The sequence below is a fragment of the Colias eurytheme genome, chromosome 25, assembly GCF_061535395.1.
Source record: "Colias eurytheme isolate Ceu_HAF_F1 chromosome 25, ilColEury1 Martin Lab GWU primary, whole genome shotgun sequence".
Taxonomy (NCBI): Eukaryota; Metazoa; Arthropoda; class Insecta; order Lepidoptera; family Pieridae; genus Colias; species Colias eurytheme.
In genome coordinates this window covers 1,589,537-1,601,870 of record NC_143004.1, presented here as the reverse complement: position 1 = coordinate 1,601,870, position 12,334 = coordinate 1,589,537, and the positions used below count along the sequence as shown (strand labels likewise).

Below are 12,334 nucleotides of genomic sequence, written 5' to 3'. Positions count from 1 at the left end.
GATCTGAAAATCGGCCAACACCTATTTTTCATACCCGTAAGTGTATGAAAATATTTATTTTTCTTTTTGACAAAAAATATCGACTAACTATATTGTTATCTTTACAAAATTGAAATAGCATTTACAAAATTACATAGTAAGGAAAAGAATATAAACAACTAGCGGTCCGCCCCGGCTTCGCCCGTGGTATATATTTCGCAATAAAAGGTAGTCTATGTTCTTTCTCAGGGTCTAAAGATTGTCTGTGCCAAATTTAAGTAGGGATACAATGTTAGAAACGATTTTTCTGCAAAATAACCAATCTTACGTGTTTAGTAAACAATTTCATGTGCTACAATTTAATATATTACCTGTTCATTTTCATTATATTTGTCGTGCGACCACTTATTCACCGTGTCGGACTTGCGCGGAGCCCTGCGGCGCTCGGCGGGCGCTTCGCCCCCCTCCTTCTTCTCGGAGGTTGTTTCTGATGTTGTGTTGCTCGATTCTTCACCACTGAAATATTTTTTGTGGAAAAATTAGCATTTTTTTGGACAATTCTACTATCCTACTAATATTATAAACGCGAAAGTTTGTGAGGATGGATGGATGGATGTTTGTTATTCTTTCACGCAAATACTACTGAACCGATTACAATGAAATTTTGTATGTAGGTAGCTGAAAACCCAGAATAAGACATGGGCTATCTATTTTTGAAAACGCAGGCAAAGCCGCGGGCCAAGATCTAGTTTATTTATATCATCATCTTGGCTTATTGAGGGTAAAAATTGTTGTGATTATTCGAGTTTTTGACGGATTTTAAGCGCTATTTGTAATACAATAAAAACTTCTAAAGTGGCTGGTTGATTGGCCGGGTTAAGTGCCTTCAGTCTACAAACAATAAAGAACGTATTTGCCGAGCACGTGTCATAAGTGATTAGTGAAAGTTTTTTGCCAAGATTCAAAGATACCAAAATCGTCGCCTCACTCTATGATGTGACGGTATTACCATGACGCGCCTTAAGTAGTTTCATTTCAATATAGCCTAATTATGTTGTTCGACAAAAGGTAGGTTATGTTAATTTCAAAAAGTAACTAATTTAATTTTTCTATAACGTTTCAAAAGTGCTTTTAAAAGAAACCCAAGTGAGTAAAATATTAAATGTTCCAATTTAGAAGCTATGTATTACTTGCTAAGCTAAATATGTAACGCATTTGGTTATTCGCAAACAATTATTGTTATAATTATACGATTTGAAAGGATAATTTGATATTGATTTAAACGCAATTTATTACGCGATTAGGGAAGTGAAATGTAAGCGTTAAATTTTGTTATTATATAAAACTATCGTAAGTTGTCTGTACATTTTCAAATACACGAATGTTAAATAACAAAGTATCTGTATATTGTTGATTTTAAGTTTTATTTAGGGAAAGAAAAAACACGTTTTTTATATAATGTTTTTCTTTTTCATCATACTATTTATACCCAAATCATCAAAAATTGCTAAAAAAATTCTCATTTTTAACCGACTTCAAAAGAAAAGAGGAGGTTATCAATTCGGCCGGTATATTTTTCTTTTGTTCTAAGTTATAAAGTATAGTTAATTATATCACAGAAGTTATGTGCTTCAATTGAAACTAATAAATAATGTATGACAATCGTAACTTTTCATTTAATATGGATACGCATGTTATCCCCAAGTCTCTACTGTACAAATAAATTTAATTTAGGGTTGTCACCAAACCCCTTTTATACTTATTTTTTACTATACTGCAAAAGGGTAAAGTCTCGTCAAAATATATTCACGTGATAATGTGCTGTTTATTTTTTAATTTGCTCTAATCAATTAACTACTATAAAAGCACATCACATAAAATATGCCCTTTGCCTCATCAAGTTGATTACAGTTTTGTATAAACTATATTCATCGAAATTAATATTCATTATAAAAAGTCAAGTTAATATCTTATAAAAAAGCGCTACGAATCGAAAACCTTTTTGTTCAGTCAGTCATAACGCACTTTAAATGAAATCATTTCATTCTTATACCTTTTTTTTTACTCTACTGTAAGAACAAAAAATGCTCAAAAATTATAACAATACTTTGTTGACAGCCCTACTACTATAAGAAGTACAAAATATATTAATGTGCCTAGTGGAGTGTGACAATGGTACGCAAACTTTCTACATTACAATATTGTATTACGTTTGCACACATGAATGGACAGATCGGTCAGCGAATTTTATATATGTTTAAGGGTTTTGTGATTTCGAAAATCCTACTAAATAAACGTGAAAATTTGTGAGGATGTATGTTTGTTATTCTTTCATAAAAAACCTACCCGACGGATTTGGATGAAACTTCACAGTAATACAAATATTAAAACAACACATGACCTCTAGAAATACTTGAATTAGCCCACGGGTTCGTTTGCACAACCACGCGGCACAGCTACGCCATAAATTTTTTCTAATATAAGTAAATAGCTTACCGCCCGCGGCTTCGCCCGCTTGGTCTAAAACCTAATAAATTATATACTAAAACCTTCCTCTTGAATCACTCTATCTATTAAAAAAAACCGCATCAAAATCCGTGGCGTAGTTTTAAAGATTTAAGCATACAAAGGGACATAGGGAAATAGGGACAGAGAAATCGACTTTGTTTTATACTATGTAGTGATGATATCAACTTCCAAAACGCAAACCACAAATTACCATAACTATAATAATGCACTGAACTTATAAATTTATAAAGAATAGAAAAAATTCGATCACGAGGCGGGACTCGAACCCGCATCCTTCGCGCCATTCCGGGGCGGATGCCTAACCAACTCAGCCACTCGTGACCCGCCTGAGTAATCGAATTTATTCTATTCTTTCAGTTTTATGTGTCTTAAGGGACACACCGCGCGCCATCTATTGAGATGATTTAACAACCATCTCAACCAATATGAAGCACTTTTCAGTGAATACAATATTGTAACGATGGAACACGACCTTTTTTTGTTGAATTTATATTTTTTGGTTTTATGGCATTCAAATGCTTTATAAATATAAATTTATAAAGAATAGAAAAAATTCGATCACGAGGCGGGACTCGAACCCGCATCCTTCGCGCCATTCCGGGGCGGATGCCTAACCAACTCAGCCACTCGTGACCCGCCTGAGTAATCGAATTTATTCTATTCTTTCAGTTTTATGTGTCTTAAGGGACACACCGCGCGCCATCTATTGAGATGATTTAACAACCATCTCAACCAATATGAAGCACTTTTCAGTGAATACAACATTGTAACGATGGAACACGACCTTTTTTTGTTGAATTTATATTTTTTGGTTTTATGGCATTCAAATGCTTTATAAATTTATAAATATAAATTTATAAAGAATAGAAAAAATTCGAGTTCGAGTCCCGCCTCGTGATCGAATTTTTTCTATTCTTTATAAATTTATATTTATAAAGCATTTGAATGCCATAAAACCAAAAAATATAAATTCAACATGCACTGAACTTACTACATCTGCTGAATAGTCAAAAAAGAAAAAAGTAACTAAAAAGTTATGTCGTTTCTACTGATGAAAGATTTTTCTTAATTGTTCAAGTGGTTTTAACTTTTACCTAAATCAAAAGTAATGTCCTAGTAAACTGGCTGAGTTCCTAGTCCCTGTTAATACCTGGATTCTAACTCCACTAATAACATACATAACCATATATAGTTATTATTCTAGAGAATAATATGTCGTTTTCTTAAAAACGAAAGTAAACAATTTACATAATTCTTTTGAAGAATAATTATTTAGCTATTATATTTTGGCATATCACAGATAAGTGAAAGTAACTCTACCAGTAAGGTTTATGTGATCCATCTATCTATAAGTGATTTATTTTTGTTTTTCACAAATTGAAAACTATCATTAAAATTTTCCGTTTATAATTTGTTAAGTTTAAAAAAACGCGAACGAAAGCTCGAAAGCTAGTACTAACCAAAAACACGATTTTTGAATTATATTTTTCAATAAAGTTTATATTCTGCCAACCCGCACTTGGCCAGCATGGTAGATTACGGCCTGATCCCTTACGGTAGACCCCAGCAGTGGGAACATAATGGGCTGATGATGATGATGAATAAAATCTCACTTTACATCCATCATAAACTAAACTAACTGCCCAAAGAATTAGTATAGTCTTTAGTCACTTCCTATATAATATTGGCGCACAATTAAACTAAACTTAAATATTAATATTAGATAATCACCTAGCTGCTGTACGATCGTCATGCTCGTAAAAGGTTCCTCTTTTAGGTATGTACTGAGGGTTACTCCTGTCCTCGTCGTCATCTACACGTTTTTCAGTCTCCTGAAAAATAATAAAAGCTTATTATAATAAAAGTATAATGAAAACTCACAAGTCTATTATAAGAAATAAATAAATAAGTCAAAGTTACTCATTGGTTAGTAGCTAGAGCACAATTAGTTTATTATTATGTACAGTATTTCTGAAATTTGAGGCATAACCTTTCAATATCGCATATAATTTAATTCATACAGTATAAGACCAGTGCCTTTTTTTACCTACCCTCATAAAACATATTAATAAAAATCCTAAAAAGGTCTTAAATTCCTGTAAGTTCAAAATTCAAATGTATGATTTAATTGTATGGCTATTGTAAAATAATTATGATTTACCGTGACAGTTGGTTAATGTTTCATGAATTTGCAAATTATAGTCATAAATCATTTCTTTGTGTATATTTTTATACAGTCCATTAACATAATTTAAACATGTACAAAAATATATGTAGAAATCTGCAGTATAATTAAATAAATGCAATAGGTACATATTTAAGTGTAAGAATATTTTCTTTTCGACAAAATACGAAGAAAAAATACACTTATGTCATATTATAATGGACTGCTTTATCACTTTTCAGTGATCTCTACCATACAAATTGCCGTAAAACCGACTTTTTAGCAGAGATTAAAATACAGCCCGTAAGAAATGTGATAAGTCAATGCCTCAATTGGACAAACAAACACATAATTGAATTAATTAGCTACATAATATAATATTACATCATTGTCATTGTCTCCTGTTTATAATAACCCATTAGTCTAAATAAGGGTGCGTAAGACATGACTATTAATATTTGATAAATTTTTAACAAAATCTTGGCGAAGTATAGGAAAATTTAAATGTCCTGATAAAATCTATGTTATAAAGAAAAGCATTTTATTTGACAGATCTTTATCATGGTGGACAAAATCTCCTCACTGCACAAGGTACAGTCAAAATAATAACTCTGATCTTACTGTGTTTACAGATTAATTAGTTAAGATGGACTAGTTAGTGAAAGCAAAATCTTTTTATTCCATTATTTTTACTTTATGGATGGAATACATATGCATGAACGTGAAAATAACACCATCTGCCTGGCAAGCTTTTATTCTTAAGGTTTTTTTTTTATTTTATTTCTTAAGTAGTAGAAGTGTAAATATGTATCAAATCATTATTTTAGTGGTGGTTCTTTATAAGATTGTTTTTATCAATGCATAAAGGTAACTTTTGTTTTATATTTTGCCTACTTAGTGAAGCTCATAAATAAAATGAGGCCATATTTTCTGCTGTTTTAGTAATCTATTGCCTATATTGAACAAATGTACGACACTAATTTGTCATGGCCTACATCAACTTTAATCTTATTATAAAAGTGATTATGAGGCACATATAATGCTTTATAAAATAGAGTATATTATAAAATATTGTTTATAATGAGGTGTGCTAAGATAGTATATCTATAATACTAGCGGTCCGGCCCGGCTTCGCCCATGGTACATATTTACGGTTTCTCACCATAAGAACCATCCTCGTACTTCAAGGAATATCATAAAAAAATAATAATCAATATCATGACCAAGGTAAATAGGGATTCATTTTTATATCTTCTTATATATAAAAATGAATCGCAAAATGTGTTGGTAAGCGCATAACTCGAGAACGGCTGAACCGATTTCGATAATTCTTTTTTTAATATATTCCTTGAAGTACGAGGATGGTTTTTATGTAGAGAAAACGTAAATATGTACCACGGGCGAAGCCGGGGCGGACCGCTAGTACAATATAATATCGTCAAAATAAATAAATACATATTCATTGAATGCACATTCATTTTTGTAAGGAATATTATAATTATACTTATTTGATTATTTTTTAATGTTAGCTTTATTTAAATGTGTAGTACTGCAAAAGTATGGCAGTGAAAGTAGATCAAAACATCTATATTCAGCAAAAACATAAACACCAAAAATTGTTAATACTAATATTATAAAGCTGAAGAGTTTGTTTGTTTGAACGTACTAATCTCGGGAACTACTGATCCGATTTGAAAAATTCTTTCGGTGTTAGATAGCCCATTTATCGAGGAAGGTTATAGGCTATATTTCATCACGCCACGGGCAACAGGAGTGGAGCCACGGGGGTGAAACCGCGCGGAGCAGCTAGTTTCTTATAAGAAACCTCTTTCTTATAAGAAATCAAATATGAAATTAATACAAGAAGCCATACAGCTCAACTCATAATTTTATCATCACTATCAAAACAAATCTGTACACTTATCATATTTATTTATAAAATTAGCATAAAAACAAATAATCATTTTTATCTGATTACCGAATACTGCAAATGAAAATTTCACACATTATGAGGTAAGGTGCTAAAATATTGAGTATTTACATGGGGTCAAGCGAAGATAAACTAACCTGTTTGTCTGGATCCTGGTCTGAGTGCTCTGAGTCACTACCCTGGGAGTCATAATCAGACTCCTGAGGTACACCTTCCTGAAAATGGTTGGCTACTTTTAACAACTGCATTTCACACCACTGGCTTTAACACCTACGTCGATGAACTTAATTAGGTGGTATTAGCTATCTAAAAATTCTAAACACAGTAGCGAATGTGCGGTGAGAGGTTTCTGACCTCAATATAGCGAAAAGTAATGGGCATACCGACACGCGAATGCGCGGGAGAAAGTACGCGGCCGCAATACTTTTAGCGCCAAAACGAAAGTTCAATGCATAAATTGCAAGACGTGTTTCCAACTCACGTTTCCTGAATTGTTTTGTTCGATATCTTGCGATGCATCCGAGTAATCGCAAGAATCGTCCTGTTCTTGCCTTCTTGCCACGGACGTCATTTCGGCGCCCTCCGGTTGAACTTGTAGGACTTCCAGATTGATGTTTTATTTCACAGTTAATTAAGCAAACGTTTATCGTCGATTAATAAGATTTATTCCTCTTCTTCCAAGATCCCCACCTGGGTCAACGGAAAATGAAAGAACGTCAAATAATGAAATAAACAAGAAATCTAGCGGCCATAAATGTTCAGTTCCATTTCACGGAATATTATTATAATAATTCAATAGTTTGGTGGTTAACGCATCATTGACATTTCATGAAGGAATTTCAGCGAAAAAATAATTTGCTGGGATTTAAAACAAATTGAAGACAAATGATATTGGAGTTGATATTAATTGAAATTATTTCATTAAAATGAAGAAAAAGAAAATAGATCCATAAATTATTGTGTCCGAGTTGTAAAAATCAATGCATTAAAAAATTAAAAAACCAAAATGACATTTTTGACATGTCACCATTTTTTGAATGTTGCCCGACTATCGTCTTATTAAACAGTTTTAAGGTGTTATGGTCCTTATTTTCTGGAGCCCATAACTAAATAACAAGAAAATCCTTTTAAATACTGTAAAAGATATAAATTATCTATTGCATGAGAGTGAATCGTCTTTCCATCATCAATTAACATATTATGAGAATTAAAAATAATATTGATATCTTGACAGGTGTTACGTACAAAATAATGTTCAATCTATCGTGTTCTATTGTTTTCTTTTTTTTAGTATATATAACTCGCATAATTTGTACGAGTTTTATTTATTTCTAATACATATTGGCTAATCACTAATGTTTATAAATTATAATATTTGCACGCGTACATAAGACGTGCGTAAATTTAATTTTTATATTATTTCCAGTTAGCAAATAACAATAAACAAACTATGTCTGCTTTAATTTTATAAAATTTAACAACGTTGATATAAGAGAGTACTTTTCCATTGGTAATTTTTAAAGTAGTAGTGAGCAACACTTTGACTATAGACCTTACGTCAATTCTACTGTCGTCTGTCGTTGTGTTCTGTCAATAAAATCACAAATGTCAAATGTCATATTATGGGATAATTTATTGAAATGTTGAAATTATTGTAAAAATACACAAATAAATAAATCAAAATACCTTTATTATTATCTCTGCGTAGATAACTTGTATTTATATTTATAAACTTTCAATTATGTCCTCTACCGACAGGTAACTATTTTTTATTTCTCCTTTAAGTATTGAAAATTCAGTTCAATTGAACGTATTAAAATTTTTCTTATTCTAGCGCTGTTGAAACTACTGTTAGTCCTGAAAATGTGGAAGACATAAAAACTGTTCAGTTGCTAGCTAAAGGAATGCTTGAACTATACGAACCACCTTTGGTTACTATCAAAACGCATTTGAAAGAACTAACGTAAGTATATTATTGAAAATAAATCCATAATTAGTTAAGAAACTCCAAAGTATTGCCATTATATGAACATTTATTACATTTCTTATCTTATAATGTCTATATGAAATATTCCAATTGGGTTTTGGGTTACCTACAGTTTTTAATATATGTATATACCTACACAAGTACACAAAGTAATTAAGATGTAACATTCAAATAATGTAGACATAAAATAAATGAAACACATTATTTTGAAATACCAGAGAAAATTTTTGTTTTCAAACTGTAACTGGCTCTAGAAAAATGAAATGCCACATACTGATTTTTGTTTGTAGTCCAAGCAGTTGCTAAAACATAAGTTTAAATGAAAATAAGGGTCATAATCCCACATCCGAATATTTTTTTCAAAGTGATGCTCTTTTTCAATTCTTTTTTTTTTATGACAGAGCAAGCAAAAGGGCAAGTGGGCTTACCGGATGTTAAGTAGTCACCACTACCCATAAACACTTGTAACAATGTGCTTTGCCGGCTTTAAATTATTATATTGAATACTTGATTTTCAGAGAAAAGCAAGATGCAGTACACAATATGTTACTGTCAGAGAGACGGCGGCTTGAAGACTTACAGAATGATGCGACACTTGATGCATTGGTAAGTTATATTCTATCTAGTACAAGCTTACCGCCCGCGGCTTCTCCAGCTTTGTCTGAAACGTAATATCTATTTAAAAACACTGCATTTAAATTCGTTGTGTAGTTATAAAGATTTAACCAGACAAAGGGAAATAGGGACAGAGGAAGCGACTTGTTTTATACTATGTAGTGATAGTGACTAGCTAACCAGACAGACCTTATGCTGTCTATGCGCAAATTGTCAAACCTGTGAGATTTATATGGCCGTTATGTTCTCGCATTTGCGTAGGTTTTGGCGAGTTTTTCTTTAATAAGATCCTTCTCCTGACATTAATGAACACACCAAAGTAAGAATTACCGAAATTGGTCCTGCCAAACATATGTGATGCTGTGTATGAAAATAGTGTGTTGAATTTTAATTAGTTTTTCAGTTTACAATTTTTAAAATGTTTGTATGTATATCACAATGTATTGAAAAACCTACCAGTCTTCTTAATCTTATGGTGATATCTGTGTAATAAGCTATGTATTTATTACAAAGATGTCACCATAAGTCATTCGTCAATTATCTATATTTAATCGATTTTTATCTTATTTCAGCTAGCTGATGTAGCGACGAGTAAGGAGAAACTGAATTCAATATCAAATTCAATGATAAGCTTGCACAAGAGGGTCCAAGCGTTACAGGTATGCTGATACTTATACATATAGAAAAATCAGGTTATTACGCCTTTTGCATTCCGCAGACCAGCTCAGTAGTATATTATTGTATTAGCGACTTATAATTAGTAATTTTCATGACTAATAGATTGGGTAAAAGGTATTTAATTATCCTTCTTTAAACTAAATTTATAATGAGTTAGTTGATGTAATTTGAAAAGAGGTTCTTCTCTGTATAAACTACTAGCTTTCCGCCGGCGGCTCCACCCGCGGTTTCAAAGAAAAACTCGCATAGTTCCCGTTCCCGTGGAATTTCCGGGATAAAACCTATCCTATATTACTCGTGGATAATGAATGTTTATGAGCCTATTCATTACAATTAAACAAAGAAACAAGCAAAGTTTTCCTCTTAATAATATTAGTGTAGATAAACTGCTTGTCAAACCAGTGGAAAATATAATTGATGACTAGCTTTCCGCCCGCAGCTTCGCCCGCTTTGTCTAAAACCTAATAAATTATTTACTAAAACCTTCCTCTTGAATCACTCTATCTATTAAAATAAACCGCATTAAAATCCGTTGCGTAGATTTAAAGATAGCATTCAAATGGACATAGGGACAGAGAAAATGACTTTGTTTTATACTATGTGGTGATTATTAAAAGCATTTCTGAAGTCTAGTTGAATAAATAATATTATGATTTTAAGCTAATAAATTTGTTAAAATAGTATTCATTTTAATTGTTTCAGACAAGAGCAGCAAATGTTGAAAAAATTGCCAAAAGTAGAGCAGCAAATAACAGTCAACCGAAAAGTGGCAGTTAACAACATGTTTCGGTATAATTTGTTGATTTCCATGCATAATAAATAGTAATAATATAATTAGAAAAAAGTATAAAAATATTATATGGTAAGCTAGTAATATAGATGTCGCCGTTATTTGATTGAATGACTAGAGCCTTCATTGAATGTCGTCATTCAATGTAGGCGTTCTGACGGAGCCCCGCTCCTATTTCTGTATGTAATAAAAAAAACACGAACCTAACCAAACCCAACCTCTTATCAAAACCAATGACTATACTAATTACTAAATGACGTTGTTTCAAGATGTTAAACGTTACATTCAACAACTTGGCGAGTTGTCCTTTAGTCATTTAATTAAATGTCGTCATTCAATGAAGGCGCTAGTAATTCATTCAAATAGCAGATTCAACAAGATGACAGCGACATAGACATTGGATCTAAAAGTATAAATAAAATGTTTTGGTCATTCAAAATTCGGACACCAATCTTTAAGGCTACTTTGTATATTTCAATAGAAAGTAGTAGCTAGTAAACCGTAATGAAATAATTAATTAAAGTTTTTGTGAGATTGAAGATAGATTCGCAGAACTCGCATATAACACATTTTTTGGTTGAAATTTAGTTTAATCTATAGCATATTATTATTTTTGTTACATGTACATAATATAATATGAGCTAAATTCTATAAAAAACCTAAAACCATGACTTAACCAATAATCAAAGTATCTTATTGTCCTTTTTTATAAATTGGTTAATTATTTTTAATATAGGTCAATAAGAAATATGAATTGATATACTACCATTGCAAACTGATGGATATAAAATAGCATAATAAGATTTACGTGTCGTGTCCAAAGAATATTCTTACTCAATATTGAAAGAAGTTACTCAAAAATAAAACTTAAATTGTAGCCTTTTCCTCTATATAAATAATATGAAATAATAATTTTCCACAAGACTGATTTGAACTATGCTTTCAATAATAAAAAAGGCGTTAAAAATCACAAGTTTATATTTTTGTGTTTATTCAAATTATTAAAAATTTAATAATATCCCATTTAACTTTATTCAAACACTATAGAAGTCCAATATGCGTGAAATGTCATTTTGACAGTTCAAATTTAAAAAATGTGTTCAAATAATATAACTACTCTGTGAAATGAAATTAAGTGATGTTTTAAAATAATTATTACTTTACACGAAGTTACATACATTATTTTCTTACATCACCAAAATGGTTCATCACTTTAAATTAAATATGTTAAACTTTAAAGGGATGTAGGACATAGGTATGTGAAAATAAAAACATAAAAAATATTTTCAATATTTTTATTTGCTAAGTAATAAAATAAATACATTACCAATTTTCTTAAATCTAACAACAATAAGTGATAATAAGATAATAATGTGCATTCCATTACATTTAGAATGTAACAAAATATTTATTGTCTAAATTAAGTAAATGAGATAAAATGTTACTTAAATCTATTTATTACGGTACATTGTCACTAAGACTAGTTATTATTAAGAAATAAGGCGTTTCAAACAGAATTAGGGCTGCTATACTCATTATTTTAGTTTATAATATTATTGAATGGCAGCCCTAAATGCAATAAAACTTTGTTTGAAAAACCTTAACCTCAATTGTTATAATAAGATGGCAGTTAATGTTGTTGATAAATAAACTGTTTGATTA

General features: G+C 31.1%; 2 protein-coding genes across 2 annotated transcripts in view; one reads left to right on the top strand and one right to left on the bottom strand.

The window, feature by feature from the left end:
• LOC149897448 (uncharacterized) overlaps window positions 1-7,910 on the bottom strand; it is a 24,308-nt gene extending 16,398 nt beyond the window's left edge. The window contains exons 1-4 of the mRNA XM_090116443.1: window positions 7,084-7,910; window positions 6,740-6,817; window positions 4,240-4,340; window positions 351-495 (exon numbers count right to left, since the gene is read on the bottom strand). Of these exons, the coding sequence (XP_089972569.1) occupies window positions 351-495; window positions 4,240-4,340; window positions 6,740-6,817; window positions 7,084-7,173 (414 nt within the window). The 5' untranslated portion in view covers window positions 7,174-7,910. The remainder of the gene's footprint in view (window positions 1-350; window positions 496-4,239; window positions 4,341-6,739; window positions 6,818-7,083) is intronic.
• On the top strand, window positions 6,879-12,334 carry Pldn (biogenesis of lysosomal organelles complex 1 subunit pallidin). Its single transcript, XM_090116442.1, has 6 exons — window positions 6,879-7,009; window positions 8,311-8,360; window positions 8,437-8,565; window positions 9,108-9,195; window positions 9,777-9,863; window positions 10,585-12,334. Exons 2-6 carry the CDS (start codon window positions 8,344-8,346, stop codon window positions 10,657-10,659), a joined length of 396 nt encoding a protein of 131 aa, XP_089972568.1. The 5' UTR covers window positions 6,879-7,009; window positions 8,311-8,343; the 3' UTR covers window positions 10,660-12,334.

Bases quoted from the DNA above. Each gene is read 5' to 3' on its own strand.
- Pldn (XM_090116442.1), top strand. The intron at 8,566-9,107 runs GTAAGTATATTA...CTTGATTTTCAG, and splicing joins ACGCATTTGAAAGAACTAAC to AGAAAAGCAAGATGCAGTAC. The intron at 9,196-9,776 runs GTAAGTTATATT...ATCTTATTTCAG, and splicing joins ATGCGACACTTGATGCATTG to CTAGCTGATGTAGCGACGAG.